General features: G+C 33.5%; 1 protein-coding gene across 1 annotated transcript; it reads right to left on the bottom strand.

The window, feature by feature from the left end:
• Positions 1 to 5,110: 5,110 nt before the first annotated feature.
• LOC149528159 (beta-galactosidase 8-like) lies at positions 5,111 to 20,261 on the bottom strand. The gene is made up of 19 exons (XM_089808694.1): positions 20,053 to 20,261; positions 19,671 to 19,766; positions 18,531 to 18,643; positions 18,380 to 18,446; positions 18,119 to 18,211; positions 17,693 to 17,836; positions 17,218 to 17,306; positions 16,886 to 16,991; positions 16,649 to 16,736; positions 15,686 to 15,804; positions 15,420 to 15,584; positions 14,274 to 14,494; positions 13,832 to 13,941; positions 12,178 to 12,287; positions 7,428 to 7,535; positions 7,070 to 7,180; positions 6,202 to 6,413; positions 5,508 to 5,853; positions 5,111 to 5,370 (listed from the first exon to the last, which is right to left on the bottom strand). Exons 1-19 carry the CDS (start codon positions 20,224 to 20,226, stop codon positions 5,263 to 5,265), a joined length of 2,580 nt encoding a protein of 859 aa, XP_089664820.1. The 5' UTR covers positions 20,227 to 20,261; the 3' UTR covers positions 5,111 to 5,262.
• Between the last annotated feature and the right edge of the window lie 1,006 nt (positions 20,262 to 21,267).

Genomic DNA, 21,267 nt, shown 5'->3' with positions numbered 1-21,267 from the left:
ATTAGTCTAAGGAATGATGAATATTTAGAGAATACTTGATGCATTGGTCCATCCAAAGAGATCCATCTGGTATCATTTTCTTTAAGAAGCTTCCTCCCATCAGTAAGTCCTTGAGAAAAGTTTTGAAATTCTCAGACTTGTTTTGGACTTCGACAAAAGTATCAGTAAACCTCTTTGATTAAAGGTTCCACTTTACTTACACAACCAAAATCATTGACAATTCCAAAAGTTAGATTCATTCGATGGGCCATGCAATGAATGGGAATAGCATAAGGTGCCAAATCATTCTTGATCTTTTTGCAAAGACCACCTTTATAACCTTGCATAACCGAAGCTCCATTTGCTCCAACAAACCCCAACTTTTTAGCAATCTCCATATTATCCATACCTCCACAATCAATTAAAGTACTCTTTAATAAATCATATAAATTTTTGACTATCATACTACAATTCAATGTACCAATAGATAGTAGAAAGGGTTGACAACAAAGATTGTTTATAGTATCCCAATAAGTATTATCAATTGTTGTAACTTCATCTAAAGACAATGCAATACAATTTGAATATTTTATTTTTTTCTTCATATCTTCTTTTTCAACTTGCGCAAGACAACTGGCCTATTCCGACCCACTGTTTATTGACTAGTAATTGTTTAGATAGTTTTGAACTTTGAAAAAGTGCAATAAAGAAGTAATTGAAGGGTAGTTCGTCATAGGACATCCTACTCAAAATATAAAAGACCACACTTAATTGAACTACATTTCTCATATTTTGCACTTCCATTGCTTTCCCAATGAAATCTTCAACAAAACCTTTTATTGCAGAACGCTTCTCCCATAATTGCTTGTGTAACTCATATATTTCGATATTCTTAATATGCAGATAGTTGTCCTTTGTTTTCCAAGTTAACATGGATTTTTCAACTCTATCTATAGTTTCCTTTTTGTAAACTTTGCTGACATGCACTTCTATGGTATCAAGTTTAAGCTGCAACCTCTTCTCCTTCTTTGTTATCTTTATGCAAATCTTACATCTACATTCTACAGGAGGCTCACCATCAATTGAATTGGCCACTGATTCAATGAACAAATACTTTTCCACCCATTCTAATTGAAAATTCCTTTTGTACAGATCCTAGCAAGATCGATCTTTTTTTTATTCCAATTTTCTTTTCCCCTTTTGTGCATGAACATGATTTATGGAATCACTTTTGATTTTCTCACCCGATTGGTTTGGAACTAAACCCAAGTCTATAATATCAGTTTGTGACTCCCTACTCAAGGGAAGTGCTTCCAAATTATGTTCAAGTTCATCCTTGACTGAGATATCAGGTTCACCAACTTGAAATTCTTCGATATGGTCTCCAACTTGTGATGAATCTCCTTTTCCAATAAGCATTGGAGATCTAACTTGTGAATCTTGTAGGTTGCCAACATTTCCACCACCAAAAATGCAAATATGGTTCTAAATTTTGGTAGTGGTGGCCTCTCTTAAATTTTAGGGATCCTATCAGAACCCCTATTACCCCTCTTGTTTGACATTACAAACTAATATAAGCTACAAAAAAAAATCAACTTAGTTGTTGAACAAAAGACTCAAAGAGAGATGAGTTAAAGACTGTAACAATAGACTACTTAGACTACATATAATAATAATATTATGATCCATTCTCATAAAAAGGGTACTACCACTATGGTACTACCTCATAAACTTCGCAAACCTATCTTAGCTTGTGATATGTCTAGTCACCAGTGGACACTGGACGGTAAATAATAACCAATACTAGTACCACTATCCACTTAAAAACTAAATTAAAATCACTTACCTTTTATGAAAACCATGGTCCACGAGTCAATGGGAAATGCACTCAGCACTATGAAACTTTAGCAACAATAAGAAATGCCAGTCTCTAGACCAAAAAAGAGAAAATTGTGTAGAATAATAATATCTTATAGTCTAATCTAGGTTGGCGAATTATGTAGGATTAACAAGTGGGAATGTCAAATGTAGGCAAAACACACCTTCCTATGCAAGCCCACAATAGGAAATAACTGGCTAAACGAGGTTGGTGGTCAGCACACGTCAAAAAAATGGTAGGCAACACCCAACCCAAGGGAAAATTAATTGATTGTAGTAATGGCAAGAAAATGTTGTCGAATAAGAAACAACATGCAAAAGATGATGAAAATGTTAAAATAAATGTATCCAAAATGTATATTGCATTGGTGATTGGATCGAGATTTTTGACCAATTATGTGATAACTAATGGGCAACTACCACGAGCATTGGACCTAAATCATATAAATATATGGTGGCATGGTTGACCTGTGTCACAAATGATGATCGACCAATGAGACAAGATCGCCAAATGATAAAGATTCGCTACTAAAATAATCTTTAGAAAGCAGTGCCAAGTGCGTATGTGATCATGTTTGAAGTTATAGAGCCAAAGGAGGATAGAGCACTATTGCAGACATGTCCAAGGACCAGTCAAGGGATCTATACTGAAGCTAAGTGTAGCAACTATTTCTTTTAATCATTCATTTGTTGTTTACTAATATCTATAATAAAAAATCTCATCGAGGGTGGACCCTAATAGGCTAGGGCGACACATTAACTTGTATTTAGAAGTCCTTTACCTAGGTTGATCCTAATAGGGAAAGATCTCCACAGGTCTTACTTAAATCCCTTAACTGAGTGGCACCTAATAACGTCTTTGTAATCTTCTAACAAAGACAGCTATCGATTAGGTGCAAAATTTTTGAGGATTGACTCGCATACTATGATTTTAACCCTAGCAAAGTTTCAATGATATAAATATTATGTCATGTGGTGCTATGTTTGTCTTCATTATTTAATCCTGATTGGTTAAGTTATAGCCAACACTAACCTATAAATGGGTGTGAAGTTAGATACAAGAAAAAGAAACCAACTAGTATACTGATTCACCCCACTCCAGTATACTAACCCATTAAGTGCACCAACAATTATAAAATACTGAAAGACACAATTTAAAGTTAATAAAATGGTAACATTGCACATGTCATTATGCAACTATAGTTAAGATTCTTGGCAAACATGAACCACATGAGCATGCATATGGTGGTGGACTTGAAAGGTCTTAAAATGTATTCTGGTACCTTTTTTATAAGAAATAAGAATTATAGCGAAGTGTAATCTATTTTGGGTGAAACCCTAAATGTAGAACATCGCCAAGTTAATTTTTGTGTGCAAACCTGGGAAGATTTTCCATCACAATAGGTTGTGGGTTTTCAATGCGTTAAATCTCTCTTCATAGTGGTTCATTTGGTGGACAACGTATTTTGCTAAAAGTTTAGGAAATTTTGCAAGGTTGTAGTGATTCTTGGTAAATTAGGTATTCTTATAATGTTGTAGAGGTATGTACAAAATTATATATAGCTTCTTTCATGTTGGGAAAATGATGGTTTCTTCCTTGAATTTCTTTTTTTAAACTTCTTGGCATGTAGAAGAGAAAAAACATTTTTCCTTTACTTTATGATTGTTATTCCTGAATTAAAAAGGGGAAAGGAAGAATATGTGGCAACACAAATAGTATTAGGTCTTTGTACATACAATGAGGTTCTTGAATGGAAAATCCTTAATGTTGATTGTTCAAAATTTTGTCAAAGATTGGTTTCTTTTACATAAAATCTTGAGGATAGTTTTGTAAAAATAGTTTATGGTTTATGAAAGCTTAATCAAATAGTTTTAATTAACCATGATTGGATCTATTGTGTAAAATAGCTGTGTCAATAATATTTTCTCAAAAGACTCATTGGTCGAATTAGTTCTTTAACAATTTTTGTTGTGTGATAAATGGTTTTTTGTTTAAAACCCCAAGTTAGGCTCATTTATTGTAACATGGGGTAATTATGAAGACAAATGTTACTTTCTTAAGTTTTATAATGTTAAATTTCGTCCTTCTATATAGGAACATAGGCATGCGTGCAAGAAGAGTGCAATGTGGGTGTCTATGTTTTTACATACAGGGTTGTATCTATATTAGATTCATTGAAAATCTTATATTACTATTTATCTCATGACTACAAAGTTGTTAATAGACTTGTGAGACCACTAATGATTTGAATATTATAACAATTGTAATACTTGGAGAGGGGTCGATGCTCCTTATAGTAGGTGTTGCTAAACAAATTGTAAGAGTTGGTGCTTATTGAATCAATAACGATACAAGTTATTGAGTGGGTTTTCTCCCTATGAGGAAACTAGTTTGATTTTGAGGGTTTTCCACTGGACACAAAAATATTGTGTTATGGTGATCTAATTTTTTGTATTTGGTCTCATTTTAGTTGTGCGTGCATGCTTTGATACTTAGCATATCCTCACATATGGACATAATTCTATCAAAATATGTTGTTAAGGCTAAATTATGTTTCACTAGTGCAATTTTGGTTTCAATGCATACTATATCAAATTTGTGATTTAAATTAAGATATAGTTAATATTTTTTGGGACACATGGTATGAAATGTCTCTCAATATTAATTAATCAAATATTTTTCATGTGTATTAATATATGTTTAGTGAGTTTTATTTCATATGGATATTTAAAAATAATTTAATGTATATAAGTATCTATTCTAACATATAGTGAATTTTATTTTGTATATATTTAAAAATAATATGACGTATCCAAGTCTCTATTGCATTAGTAATTAAAAATATAGACATTGAAGCGATCAATTCAATCTCAAGAGTTTACACAAATTAAAAATAAATAAAGTTATTGAGAGAATTTTAGTTGATAAGTAGGAAACATTTTCTAGAATAAATTAACATGATTTAAGTGTAATTTTTTAGTCAAACTTATTGAACCCATAATTCATGATTAGTAGTTTCCACAAATCATCTCTCATGACAATGAATAGAACACTTGGCAGAGATGAAGCATCTAGATGGGTGACCTCTTGGAAGTGCTTCACCTGGAATTCATAGTAGTGAGAGACGAGTTTGTGTAAACCACTACTCATTTCACGACTGAATGAGTTTGACTCCAAAACTATTAAGCTAAATCCTGATACAAATATCACAAAAATTTTAGTCCAATTCAAACGTACACCAAGACATCAAGATTTGGCATAAAAAAAAATCCAAGGCGGCTTTTTATTGATTCTCGTGCAGATAATTACATCTTTCTCAGGACTTGCCCTTTCTCAGGGCCAAGATTTTTTACCCTGTCAACTGATATTGACATTGTAAAGAGATTTCCCAAGAACACATGCAATCAGCTGCAGATAGCTTCAACTGCCAATGTCTTAGTAGTGCCCGCACAAGGATCTCCAAATTTCTCTTCAGAAACCTCCACAGAACAACTTGCACGTCCAATACATGCCTGCAAAACAGGCCAAAGAAATGTTAGAGAGAAAAAATAGAATTCAAGAAAATGCTGCAGGTACATTCTCGTAGTGTTGTTTCTAAGTTTAAAATTTTGATTGAACGCAATTGGTAGAATTAATCATTGAATATAACCTGGCGTATAATGGGCATTGCAGTAGCGGTCTTGCAAGCACCATGTGCGAAACTCCCACATTCCCCATTGGGCGTTCCAAAACTAGCAAACTTGATTGACGAGATGACTTGCCCATTTGATGGACATTTCAGTTGAAGCTCTGGGTTAGGTTTAATCCCCTCTGCTCTAATTTTTAAGTTTGATTTCCATGAATCCACTGCTGGAAGATGGGTTTGTGATACCCGAGCACACAAATTCTTTACAGTCCGCGTCATAAATGAGATTTGACTAGGATTCCCACCTTCCTCTTCAAAGAGCACGAGTACGTTGCCAGTTGGCTTAATCCATGAACGAGGAACATGATATCTGAGGAATAAAGAACATATCCATTGATTGTGAGCATTAATTAGATGCAAAGAGATCCCAAAACGTCTGAAATGTGTCAGTGAAAAGAGAGATTTGCACACCATGTCTAAACAAACCAAAGTTGAAAATTCCATTGCAAACACCTTCACAGGCAACGTTAGTGTTTGACCCTTTGACAAACAAAAACTTTCGGAAAGTTTGTGTAGAAGAATTTTGTACATCTGTATCGCTTTTGTGTAGATACAAATCAAATTCTTCTATACTGTTACTTTCCAAAAGCTCTGTAGTCATATTTCATGGATTATGAAAACCTTATGTTTTTAAAATTGGGCATGTTAGATTTCTTACAGTGTTTGCGATGGTTTGCCACAATTTCTTACACATTTTTCGGGATTGTAATATCCTCGATAATCACAGGTTTCAGTACACCCAGTCTCAGGAGCAAGTTTGCTGGGCCAATAACGCCCAATATCCTGCCCATTTACCCATGCAATTCCCTTGCCCATGGAAGACATGTCTAATGCAACAGGATCAGTACCTTCTGGAGCATCAAAAGTGGTCTGTCAATCAAACCCAAAACATCATTTGTGAATAGAATGTCAAAATGGATTCCATTGTCCTAAAAAGTGGCATATTATTCATTTTGTAATAAATTTTGTTTCAAACCTCTTAGTTCAGTCTAGACAGAGATATCTATAGATTAACATTTCACAAATTGAAGATTAGCAATGCATTGACGAAGAACTTTGTGAGAAGCTATCAATAAAGACAACTATAATCCAAATTCCTATCCATTTTTGTTTTCACGTGTTTCAACTGGTTAGTCAGTGCCAAAGTTGGAGAGTGGAGAATAATTGTCCTTGACCCTTAAAATTTCAATAATCAGGATAAGAGAACTTGTACATCTTATCCCTCTTCTCGTGCCTGTCTTGCTACTGATAAAGAACACTGAATCTATTTATATCTTCATTATATACTAGATCTACAAAGCTAGTTGGCTTTACTGGACATTGACAAAAGCCATAGATGTTCATGCCTTAATGGAGTAAGGCATTAAAAAAGATCCTATAACACCACACTAATCCATCAAAATATTCATTAACCTTTAATGGACAAGTATTCTGAATACTGAGGTCAATTGTCTAAGGAAAGTTGCCATTCACTACAATTTGTAGTGAAGAGCATGAAGATGATTAGAAAGGAATGATTTCCCAACCTTGTACCATATCATAGGTTGATTCTTGGGTATATGTGCTCCTGTAGCCCATTGTGCCCCAGCTGTGGTCTTACCATTATAAAATCGCAACTTTTCACCTTGCAATCCATTCTGTCATGCAATCACAAAACAACAAAACTAGATGAAATCACATTACATACTATTTTACATCACACTGGTGTAGAATGATAACTTCTTGGTAAATTATGATTCATGTCCAAATACCTATGCTGGTAAAATCTATTACAAAGAAAAGGTCAATTGCAAGTAATGAATTTGCTTTCTTTCCAAAACTGACTGAAACAAGGATTTCAATTTGTGGCAAAGACAGGCAACATCAAAAGATTTAAGACGAAACTTGATATCTCCAGATTCCTGATGACAAATCTGTTTCCCCGTGTTTCAAGCCCATCAATTTAACCCCAATGAGTCCTGCACCCTGTAGATCATAAAATGCTCCATAGTTCTGGATACAAAGAAACAGTAGTCAATTAATATCATGGAAGCAGAGATCAAGCAATAAGCATCCATAGAAGCAAAGCTATTTACTCAAAACATTGCATAAAATCCATAATTTGAAGAAAGGTGATATTTCAGATCGTTGAAACATGTAACGAAACTTAAAAGGACAGGGAAAAACGAGCCTTTTAGTGTCTACTGCTTGGTGCATAATCACACTGCACCCATATGCATCAAAATATATATAATGGAAATTGTCTCGAACTAGGTACTGAATTTACATGCTCGCAACACAGAAGAAAAATTAAGATATTCTAAACTATGTAATATCCAAGGTTAGTAAGGAAGTCAGTATCATAGCTAGGAATTGTTTAAGAAGATGGAGATTCACAACCTATTCCATATGATAAATACATTAAATTTCTGTAAATATTGGAGCCTCAACCTTTACATCCTTTTTTTATCATCACCATAGTATCTATAGATATTTCAACATAAATAACTACACATGGATAAGATTAATAGGACTGTCAGTCAGATGGTCTAATCTGTTCCTCTAAGAGTAAAACACTAGAGAAAAAGTTTTGAAGGGATACATAGCCAAAAGAAGAGGAGGGAAGGAAGGAAAAGAGAAATTGAAGAGAAACTTGAATAAGCATGTTACATCATTCTAACTAAACCATTTTATAGGCAAGCCAGAAGGCATCAAGTGAGACAACTGATCTTCTTATACAAATAGACTGGTTTTAGAACTTGGCTTATAAAAAACTGATTGAAAATATATATAATATAAGAAAGATCAGAACTGAAATGATACACATTGAACAATAAACAATGGAACAATTGAGTATGTTACCTGAAAACTGCTGACAAGTTACAGTACCCGTTTAATGGAGGTACATAATTCAATAAGGGAAAGTGTTGTTGTTACATCCCAAATTTTGACCTAATTTAAATTTATTTATAGCCATTGGATTGAATGGATTTTCTTTCATAATCATGTGAAGAGAGTGGTTAAATATATCCGTTGTATTCATTATGTTAACTGTTTAATGATGATAGTCGTTATCCATTGTTTTGTCATGTGATGATTAGCAAAAATGTTGCACTGGTGATTGCAAGAGAAGATGAAGGGGAGAAGCATTGCTAAATGGGATCAACAGAATGGGATACTAGCTTAGTCCAATTATCGGGTTGATAGGTATGACCTTTAATTGTCTTGGTAAGGACCTAACAACTTGAACATCAAGGGACCCACTTGAACTATTAAATAAACATTTAAAACATTAATTGTTTTAATTAAAAATAATGCGTACCTCAAATGATTTTTGATTGACTTTTCTACCACATCATTATAACGTATATTTATGTACATCCACATAGATATAGGAATAAAGGTGACACCATAATATTATTTTTATAAAATAAACAATATGATGCCACCTCATAAGTACATCTACATGCAAGTAGATAAATATATTATAATTATCCTTGATTTATAACTTTCAATTCTTTTTCCTTATTTATTCAAATTCTTGCTAGAAATCGAAATGCACATTTGGCATATTGGCGTTCAAGAAGCCAAGTCCTTTTCTTTTTAAGTTACGACTTCTTGGAAGCCAAAAGTTTTTTTGAATACTTCTTTATGTTATGAAGCCATGAGAGACCATGGGCATTATTACTCACGATATATCTCTGCATTATTACACCCGATATCCCTCTACATATTTCCTTGCCGCGATTTACCATCTCATTATATATTTTCCTTGTTGAAGCACATGATTAGTATTTGCACTAAGTCTGCAACCAGAGTTCTTCCGTGAAGGGGGGTTGATTGATAGCGTCTAGCCAAGACTCAATTATATTTCCAGATTTTACCAAGTTATGTGGTTTCCCTATATCCCAATGATTGTAATATGTTTTATTTTCAGATACTACCGCATTTTGAAATTACAGCAACAAGATACAGTTCCAAAATATGTTGTAAATCATCTTTGTTTAAATATCATCGGTTCGTGCCTCTTTAGGACAAAACTGCTTATGATGAGTCAAAACCAAGTATCCATGACATGATATCATATTTTATTATGCCGTTGAATGTTAGAATCAAATGGCATTTATTCTGCAAGTCTTAAAGTTACACTTCTCAGATCACAAAAATATGATAAGCTAGAAACATATAATATTCTTATATCAGTTGAGGATCAACAGAAAGAGCTGGTTGCTCTAAGATTCAAACACCTGGGACTCACCCGACTGTATAGCCAAGCAAGAGGTGAGATAGAAATCTACAATAACATGAAAATAAGAATTAGACATGACATAACAATTCTAAATTATTTTTAAAGGAAAATCATTTAATAGCTCATGCATGTTCATACTTATTGTTCTCCTGTTGTCAAGTCAAGTAGTGGTGATCAGGTCATTGCACCCATCAGAAAACCTTGGCCAAGGTTGTTAAAGGCATGCTTTCCATCTATGATCACTTGATATCAATAGTGCTAGTTATTCAGACATGTCTATTTATAACTATGTGGACATTCTTAACATCAAAATGCTCAAGTGGCTGGATTAAAAGTATCCTAAGCCTAATCCCAAGGTAGGAAGGGCCTTTCTATTCAATAGATTGTATGGGGATGAATATGGTCCGAAGTTGGGAGGTTAAGCCTAAGTCAATGCTTCTTCTCTTACCGAAAGTCGAGGCTTGCACAACCAATTAAAGACTCGCCAGTTACTTCTCGTATGTTCTTTTTTCTTTTTCATGTTATGCATTTAATTTACTTGTATGCAAAGAAAGATAGTAAATCGATATTTCAGTTGTGATCATTGTTATAGTTGTTTCAGTTGATTGTTATTACAGTTATTTCAGTTGATCATTGTTATAGTTGTTTCAGTTGATCGTTATTACAGTCATTTCAATTGATCATTATTACAGTTCTTTCAGTTTGGTTTTGTTATTTCAGTTAATCATTAGTAGTTAATATCAATTAATGTCTCATGAAAAGGAATTCAAGATATTTTGCTTCAATAGTTAGTTGAGGAAAATTCTTTCTAAATTACCTTTAATTTGTTTTAAAAATCCATTTGTTACAGTTATTATTAGATTGTGCAAGGGATTTGTACAATGGAAACCTTGTTACTTGACAATACAGTGTAATTAAGAAACTACAAATTCTCTGGCACCAATGTACAATTTGGGAAATGTTATGTTTCTGCTCAATCTTACACTTGAGATAGATCCATTAAATCTAATGGTACCTTTTTTCATAACAGATATGCTAAAGCATGCCAATGATGACCTCTACTGAAAATTAAATGACAAAAACAAAAGAAGATTTTGATATAACTTCAATATATCCTATAGCAACAACACAGATTGGGCCACGTAGCAAAAAAAAAGATTGTCCCTGTTCGCTGCAATTTTGTAACAAAATTTAGCAGTTGAGAACACACATAACCCAGTGAGAGACCAGGCATGTTGTACGGTGACTCGGTCACTTTTTTTTTATTGTTATTGGATCTTCAGAGTGTTTCATAGCATCTGAGTTAGTTAACAAAATTCATAGATTAGCAAATCATAGAGAGAACATGTACTGTTCAATATGATGATAGAGTTCTAACAAATCTAGTAAAATTTTATGTGCCCCTCTTAAATTCAATGATGTAATACTAGGAGCCAGTTGGCTGGGTGACCATAGAGCTCAAGTGGATCTTCAAGGCAGCTATTAAGTATTCAGGGATTTAAAGTTCTGTAGACCTTAGGAAATTTTCAAGTATGCACCTGAGAAAGACACCAAAGAAAGGGAAGAAAATTTTAGAAGCCCTTGTCAAGGACACTAAGATTAAGAACGAGATAACATTTGAGAATCAGGTCTTTTTTAAGCGACTTTCAGCTTGTGTTTCTTGAAGAACTGACTTCCAAACAGAAGTACACCATTTTTATGTACTTCGTAAAATGGAACCTCTCCAAGATTCAACATGATATTTCACATTATTACTAGACCACATTTCCACTAATAAAAATAACTTTTACCTAGTCTTGGTTCTTTATTAGGGACGTGCCACATACAGTTCGCAATAATATGTTGTAACAATTAAAATATGAATTAAACACTTCAGAGGGGAATTTACTTGCAATGAGTCATTTTTTATTTAAAATTTATGTCACTGTTGTAAAAAAAAACCTCGTTATAAATTTCTTATAACCTAGCAGAAGTATATTCTTATGACCTTTGAGAAGGTTGTTCTATCTAGGTTAGTATTTTGTGTAGATTTATAGACATCATGCAGGCCGTGTTTTCTATTATCAATGTGAATGATATTTACTTCAATCACACACAAGAGACCCACCAACAAATTAATGTTGGTAAAATAACAACAGATTAATAATCTTATCAACAACCAAGGAGTTAACATGAATGAGTAAAGAAGCTTTGAATTATATTTGGGAATACTGATCAAAACTGACTGACTCTGATAATAAATGCCCCTAATACAAGAAATAAAATTTTGATCAAGTCATAAAACATATGGCCAAAATGTTCTTAATTCTCGGAACCACATATCTGAATTTTAACCCAGGGCAAAACATCCTTAAAAAGAAGAAAACTAGCAAGTAAAAGATGTAAATGTAGAACTTTAAAAGGAACCTGCAGTCCGACAGTTGCACTTAAGAGTTGAATGTGATTTCTTCCCCTCTTCAATGAAATAGGCTGATGCAGCGTGATATTCCAAGAGTCATAAACCCCCGATTGACCTCCTACAAGTTTTATTGAATTTCAAACAAGTAAAAATTTAGTCATATTATGGCTTTACTGATATGCAAGATAAACAAAGAAAATGAAACCATGTTAGTTCCTTATAAAGAGTACAACATTAGCAGGAAATAGTAAATTATTCTTGAATTCGCTTCATATATTTTTGTTCTTAATTGTAGTGGTCCTGCTTCCCAAGTACGGTTCAAAACAATTTGTGAAAGGATACTTATAGTCTTCTGGCTATGATTCAATGCTTCTATAGTTAACATAAAATAATCCTGTCAAAAAGTCCTTCAATTGAACATAGACATTGAAAGACATAATATCTGCAGACAGACAATGAATGCAAAAAGATGGCATAATATCACCAAATCGTGTCTAGAAGAAACAATGAACTTCAGAAAGATATCTCTATATAAATTTGCATACATTGAAGTTGTTCAGATTATGAAACGAATGTTACTATCAGTCTTCTAGTGCCTGCTTTGTACTCATGGTTAGACTGACTAGCTTTTTCAGCGGCCTATTGGTAACTCCTATTTACTGTGATCAGTTTTGATTTTTTTTTTTTTTTAAGTCTTGAAAATTTGCTTGCGAATTTCTAAATCAGTCCAATTGAACCTAAAATTATATTATGTTTTTAAACAATTTTAATCTATATAGTACTATCAATCCATTGATTACTAAAAATTGGGAAATTTACTACACCAATTAATATAGATGAAAAAGAAGATCCACAGAATGCCATTAGATACAATATTTTCTTTGCTAAAAATGAGATAAATGCTATGTTGCATGGATACTCGTATCCACACTCCTGGGACATGTACCAAGTACAAGGTACTTAGTGGAGAGCATCATAGCTACGGACATTCATTAGGATTTCTAATTTTTGTCTTAGTTTTTGGTTTGTATATCAGTTTGTTGTTTATCAAGCTTAATAAGTAATCAGTTTGAAACTTTGATGCACTGCCGATTATCAATAAACTTAATCACTGTTCAAGTCAGAAGTTTATCATTTGCAACATTGCATTATTATATGATTTATGATCTTCTTGTTCATGTTTAAAGTCCTCCTTCTCTATTATGCATCTAAACTTTAAGCATTTATGATAATCATAAACATACTGCAAATCTGAAACTGAAAACAATATGTTACACCTGCAAACTGTGTCACTGTCCTTGTTTTGAAAAACCATTGGCATGACTCATATTTTCAGATTTTCTATACATATTAAATTGCATCTATAAAAAAAATTGCCGTGCCCAAGTAGACCCGTCCTACTTTGAAAAACAGTTGTACTCCTACCCCTACCTCAGTAACCCATCCCTGCGCAACCTTATAAATGTGATGAATTAGTATTAAAAACAAATAGATGCTTGTATTCAGAACTTGGTATGAATTCAAAATAAAAGTCACCACTTGCATGATATTTTTATACTCAATAAATATCTTACATAAGTGCAATATGTCTAAAGTCTCATATCACTTCTTTGTTAGTCTATTTCCTAGTCAATTAAAAGATTGAACAGGCTACATGATTACCTTTATACTTTCCATTGACAAAAACACGCAAATCATGTCCCCGGGACACTATATGAAGAGCTGGTTGAGTACCGTCTTTGAGAAATGCTTCATTGTCATCAACATCAATACTGCCAACCATTTAGCAAGTTAGTAATATTTCATATTAAATATAATTTACAGAAGCAGTGATTAAAGAAGTACCTGCATGATTGACAATTTTAGTGCAGTATTGCCACTGCCATATATTTTTCATGTGGTATATAATTACTTTGTTCCACTATAGGAAAAATGACACTATCCTGATAATGCTATTTTAAGACAAAAATGAGGGGTGCGTTATGCTCTGTTCTGTCATGTAAGACGATAGGCATATCTTTTTCGGACATCAATATGAATTTTATTTCATTGTTTATAAAAATAGTTTAAAAAATGAATGTAACCATGACAGGTGTTTTCTTACGTTGTTGTGTACCATAAGTAGTCACTAGAATCTCCAGTTGTATTTATTTGCTCCATTAATCCACGTTCAGAGAATGCACCCTTCCCCCATATTCCTATTGGTTCATGCAACCAACTCCATTCTGTCTCTTCCATTTCCAAAACTGATCTTCTCAATAAACTAGAATGTACTGACTTTGAAATTGCTAGCTGCATTTGTATAGATGTTGTCTGGGAACTGATCTGCAGACATCGGGTACAATACAAAAAAGACATTAAACATCCAACTCCAGTAATACCGACTACATAATGGCATGTAAAAACATAGAAAATGATTAAATTTGTCTCTACATCCATCAAGAGAACAACCATTAAGGACTTCGATCAACAATCATTATTCAGGGAATAATTTGTATTTGTGAGCCAAAACACAAGTAGATTTTTAAAAAGCCTGTTTTTGTGATTAACCTATAACTTTGATCAGATTTGAAATTGCTAAGATGTTGTACCATAAAACAAGTCATTAGAAACTCCATTTCAAATTGAATTGAAATCATCTACTAACTTCCTCTAAAAAATGCTGGCTCTTTGATGAGCATTGAAAGCCAGGAAAACGTAACTTTTAGACTTAGCTCACTTGGCCCCAGATAGAAAAGGTTATTGTTTTCATATATCCTTCACAGGTACCATTTGAATTGCTTCTTGGAGCTCCAAATACAAAGGAGTTAAGAATAATGCTAAAAGCATCATATTTTCAATAATTTCCTCATAGCTAGTGGATAAATTGTATCTCGACAACAAAAATCTAGTTAGCTTGGATTGTAAAATTTAAGAGAGTCCCCAAACTAATCCAAGGCCCATAGCTGAAATCAACATAATAATAAACATAACTTGCAATGAGTATTAGAGATATTGACCAATGGAAATGTAAAACAAAGCGGTATGGACAAAGTATTACACAGTTAGCATGGATGCTAACCAAACAAAGAACTACATGTGCATCGGACCACGTAAATTGTTGAAGATAAAATGTTTCTATGAAGAGATACTGGATTTTAGAGATGTATGATATGATAAGCGAAACTCCTTCAAATAACCTCTCCCTAAAACAAATCCTTTGCAATAATTTTAGTCTAGGGACAAATCTATAATGAGTCTGAATTTAGACCTTTGCAGTATTGAAAACGACACTCTTGCAATCCGGAAGAATGCTGACAGACCAAGCTGGCAAATCATATGAGACACCATTGAACTTCACTGTTACATGAACTTTAGAGTCCATATTTGCAAGAAATGCTGCACATATGTTTGGCCCATCTGAGTAAACATGTGCCTGCAAAATAAAAAAATTGAAACCATATTTATTATCTTCCACATTCTTTTTCTGGAATATTAATGTTTACAATACACAAATAAGATGTATATGAAACTAACCTCTTGATTAGGACCAAGTGCGACAAACTGCGGTTCTGAGTTTATCATAGCACCTTCACAAAGTTTAATGGCTGAGTGAAGCTCCTTAAGATGCCCCCATTTAGGCTGATTTGGAAGTCCTGCACTTTGATTTTATTGATAATGTCATGCCAAGAAACATTTTATTTCCTTGCACAAACAGTTGCTCATTTTAGAGGATGTGTACAATAACGGCATATAGGAATGTTACCAAAAATTAGTAGTTGGTAGGAAAATTTATAGATCCATTTTGGATCTAATATTGATTAAACTTCAAATACTTGCTTGTACTAAATGTGATGATCATGGCTCTTAATTTCAGAATGGTTAAATTATGTTCATTGGTATTAACTAATAATTAATATTATCTTAACTATGTGATTTCACCCCAGTCGAGAAATTAAGACCTAAATATTCCTCTCTTCAATTTCTACTCTAATGTATATATGATATAAATTATCAGAAATATTTGGATTTCATTTCTTTCGTTGATGAACTATAGAAGGCAGTTCTAGATCTCCCACCCATAATATTACTCTGTATCAGTGTCAGAAAAATAGCAAAAAAAAAAAAAAAAAATAGACATCGCCGGTCTCTGTATGTCTTGCCAGACCATTTTTTTTCTAGTTTCTTCTGTAAGAGGGCCTTTTATTGAATAAAATTATAGATCTATTCATATTGAACCATTTTATTCTTATGTAGAAAAAATGAACAAGTTTTCACATTAGAAAAGGTAGGTGTCAACAAGAGATTTAGATGAGGGTATGAGAAGTTTCTGGTCACAATTTTTTTGGCATAAATGACCTAGAAAATGGCAATTTTTAGAAGCTTGTAAGATGGGGATTCTTTTGGGTTTTTTAAGAGAGAAAAGCATGATCGATAAAACACACTCATCCATTTTACCAGAACACTCATCACAAATTGTAAGATAGCATGAATAGTTACCATATTCATCAATAGGAGCATCATAATCATAGCTTGTAGAAATAAAAGGGCCTCCTGATGTGCGGCCAAAGTTGGTCCCTCCATGATACTGCAATCATAGAAGTAGGTGTTTGTTATGTTGTTCCTATAATGACTTCATTATCTAGAATATTTTATTTTATGAAATAGATTGATCATTGCTGTATACATATATCTTAATTTGTAGGATCATAAACCAGTTATTTAAGACATGCATACCATATAATAATTCTGCATTGTACCTCCTCTCTGGTACCACCGTGCAACAGCATAGGCTAGGTCTTCTGCAGGCCTAGATGGCACCGTACCCCCAAATGCACGATACCTGCCAATAGTTGGATGAAGAAATATGTATCACATAAGGCACATCAAGATATGTTGAGAGTTTGAACTTACCCCGTGTACTATCCATTTCAATGAGATACTAAAATAGAATTGAAAGTGTGCTATAGTAAACATCAAATTCATTTCCTCCAAGATCTTGAGATGCTCATTATATATGAGCCGTCCCCCTCTTGTGAGTTTAAGGTAGAGAGCATCAATGGTTGTACCAGCCAGACCAGTTTTCTGTCCAAATTTTAGGACTTGTTGTGAACTCGGGGGTAAATTGATCACCGTAGAATCCATTCCAAGTGTCTATCTGCAATTTCAACAAGAGTTATTTAAATGATCATGAGGTAATTAAGCATATACATCATCTCCACAAACTTACTTTTCCCTATAATTTGGTTGTTTTGTCTCCTGAATATTACTAAAATCAAGAAATGTATTTCAGGTCCAGACTCTGCCAATTTCTGCCCATGTGATAATTTCAAATAGATTACAACCCATGTCTGTTTGATAAGGACCTATTTGTACTTGATCTTGTCTAATTACAATTAGCCATTAGTCATAACTAATATATCTGTAGTTTCATTTAAGCTTATAAGAATTAAATCTAACTATTAAGACAGTCTTTTCTCTAACCATGAGAAGAAGTTGCTTGTAAGAGAAACATGTTCCATATAGGTTGAAGCATGAACTCACAACTATAGGAGGAGCATCATTTTGTTTGCACATCACCCAAGGGACTCCTATTGTCATATTAACAGCCATAGATGCTGCCCATTTGATGTACCGCTTGCCTGCTTCTCCATATGGTCCATCAATGTTTCCATACTCATTCTCTATCTGTTGCACAAGATAAACAGCATTAGAATGATTCTGAAAAGTGTGCACCACTCCACCTGCTGTCTTTTTCTTATAGGTTCCACTACGAAAATGCGCAAAGCAAGCACATTCACTTAATGGATTTTGTTTCAGTTTTAACTCTTACAAAGTAACACAAAATTATTATTTGTGTCTCCAGGCTACAGCATGCTTGAGCAATGAAATTAGAGCGCATCCATGTTTTAATTTAAAATAGATATCTTGAAGAAAACCAAAAAAAGCCTTTATATTGAAAACAATGACCTGAGCTAAGATAATAGGTCCTCCTTGAGGAGCAAAGAGATTTGCCTGCTTCATCAAGTCTACAATCTTTCGGGTGAAACGTTCCATCTCAATCTACCAAAGAAAAACCAAGAAAAATTTGGGAAAACAGAAATCTGGTTAGTATTTAATGGAGCTGCAGAAGATCTTGTAATTACTTATCAAAGATTACTAGATCTCAAAATGAGACAACACAAAAATAGCTCTGTAAATTTATATTGCATAAAGAAGAAAACTGCCTACCTTGAATGGGTCATTATCAGTCCGGAACTTGATTCCAGGAATAAAGTGCAACCAAAGTGGGAAACCTCTGTATCAATTGAAATGACAATGATTTCATCTACCATTTCTATACAGCCACAAGAATAGATAACATTTTCTGGGCTAGACTTACCCATAAGTCCACTCTGCACATGCATATGGACCAATGCGAAGATGAGCATAGAGTCCAGCCTTTTGAATTTCTTTTATGAACTTCACCAGATCATACCTTCCCTTGAAGTTATACTGCAAAATAATGGTTGACAGCAATATAGGCTTCAGCAAAATGCATTCATAGGCAACATACACTTGTGATTTTGTTCGTATTACTGACAATACATCATTTCTCACCATGTCTTTAAAGTTCTCCAATCTATATTCGGAAACATTTATGACAAACAGAATAATTTCTACTTGTTTTAAACATACCATTAAAATTTAGTATTTAAGAGGCTATTAAACATAATTTGTGGCAAGGGATAAGGGAAAGATAATTAAAAGAATTGAAATAATTATTTAATGAACTAGATCCCTCAAGTAATACATCCAAAGAATTAAGGCACCGTAATTGCAGAGAGACCTTCTAAGCCAGTGGTATGATTAAGCGCAGTAAAGCTTCAGAAGGCTATCCATGAAAAAATGAGTCAGAGATTCTCATTTTGAACAAGAAAGGTGTAGTATGCAGGAAGGATATTTTGCACTCAGTGGAAAAACAGAATTAGTGAAAAGCCAGTAGCTCAGTCACAGAGTATCACAAGGTGCTGAAAAAAGGTTCAAGGTTGTAGACAGAACAATCTAGACTTCTAAAATGAGGCAGGGTTTCAGGATGATTTGATATGACTGAGAGTGTGCAAACGAAAAGTTGAAAATTGATTTTGGTCAGGGAACTCTCAATTGATTATTGCGTCTCAAAGAATAGATTTTGCTAGGTGGATTTGGTGCATCTGGAAGTGTGCAAATGACTTGGTATTAATGAGATGCTAGAACTGTAACGATTTTCTACAGGGAAACATGCTATGTTGTAGGGGGATGTAGAACAATGATAATTGGTGAGTAATTCAAATTCTATTAACTATTATACTGAACACATTATTATGATCATTTTTAAAAAAACATAAGAATATAGTTTTAAGATTCAATTTCAGTTATGACCCGTGTCTACAAACGCACACAGCAGGAAAGCTTTCCACATTCTTAACCCAAAATCTACCTTGCATAGTAAAAATTTTAAAATAGAAAATGATTCAAAACATGAAAACCAAGATTTAAGCACCTTATTTTGCTGGGGTTCGTGCCCATTCCAAAACACGTAAGTCTCAATTATATCCACGCCTCCCTCCTTGGCCTTCTGAATAAGATCAGGCCACATCTGCCAATGCAATACAAATAATCTTTCAGTGAATCAGTACTAATCTAAGCCAGTGAAAAAAGCAATAAGGCTACCTATAACTTCGATTATCAAATATGGGGTACAATCTAGCATATTTTTCATAAAAGTAAAACAAGAGCAGGCTCTGGAGTCCGCTTACAAGATTCAGCATACTTAACAGTAATTAATTTCATAAGCAATTACTGAATGCCTTAACAAGTAATATGTGAACTTAAAAGAGACCATTTTTTCCCAAACTTCACGAAAAAGGGAAGACATTATAAACCTGCGGTGTGCTTCTAGGGTAATGAATAGACCCAGATACCAAAACTCTTCTTTGCCCATTGATCACTAGAGCTCTGTGATCATAGGTAACATTTGTACTTGAAACATATTGTACTTGACAAATCCCATACAAAGCAAATATCAGGACCAACATAATTATCCCTGTCACTTCCATGTTTTTGTTCGAGACTCTTCGAACAGTTGGGTTCTGTCCAAATCAACTGTCAAGATATGTGATTATTTATAGACTGACTTACGTCCATTTTAAGAGGCTACCATGTAGGGTGGCGGATTTATGGCAGATATTATGAAACTGTCTAGTTCAGAGAATTTGTTTGGGGTTTCAGTTGACAAGGTGATATGGATGAAAATGGCCATTTTAATAACATTGAGTTTCTTCTTCGCTGGTGGTTGTCATGGGTTGTGCTTATCCGATAACAATGTTGCTGATCTTGCAAACCTATTTTTTTGGGATAGAATGGTTTGATAAGTACTTGGACATCATGAAATGTGGAATTCTGGGAATTTGGTTGGAGCAAGAGGCCCCATTTTTAGCTTAAGTTTGGAGGACTTATTGAAGAGCTATCTTCCAAAGGCAACGTCTGAACAGCAAACTAAAACGCGCATCTTATCGAGTGAGGAAACTTCAGTTTTTAGTTTACAATCGTCTGTGTCTTTATATCCGCTTTACGTTTTAGTTGGCTATTTAGGCACTTCATCTTTCTACTTGATGGAAATGTTCCTTCTTTCCAGTAACTGTCACATAGTGGCTTAGTACTTGTCTATCATTTTTATATAGATATGATTTTAGTTTAAAAAATTTAGTATAATTTATAAAATATTCTAATTAATAAAAATATTATATATTTATAGTTTTCTGAAATGATATTAATTATAATTATAATTTAACATATATATATATATATATATATATATATATATATATATATATATGATACTGTTATGTTATAAATAAATCATAATATCTTTAATAATAATATATTATAATATTTCTTAAACAATTATAATATAAGAGAAAAGAGGGGTAAAATTTTATTAAGACAAAAAGGAATACAACAAGGAGAGTTCAACAAGGAGCTCGATCTTGAGCAACAAGATCATTAAATTCTTGCACCATCTCAAAGGACAGTTGCCTGCTATTTTTAATATTCCAACCCAGATCATGACTAGAAGCCCATTTGGCTAAACAATCAGC

Source organism: Cupressus sempervirens, chromosome 11 (assembly GCF_028749045.1).
Source record: "Cupressus sempervirens isolate cs-2001-9-10 chromosome 11, ASM2874904v1, whole genome shotgun sequence".
In the NCBI taxonomy this organism is placed as follows: Eukaryota; Viridiplantae; Streptophyta; class Pinopsida; order Cupressales; family Cupressaceae; genus Cupressus; species Cupressus sempervirens.
Note: the sequence above shows the minus strand (reverse complement) of the source record. Positions and strands in the feature narration are given on the sequence as shown.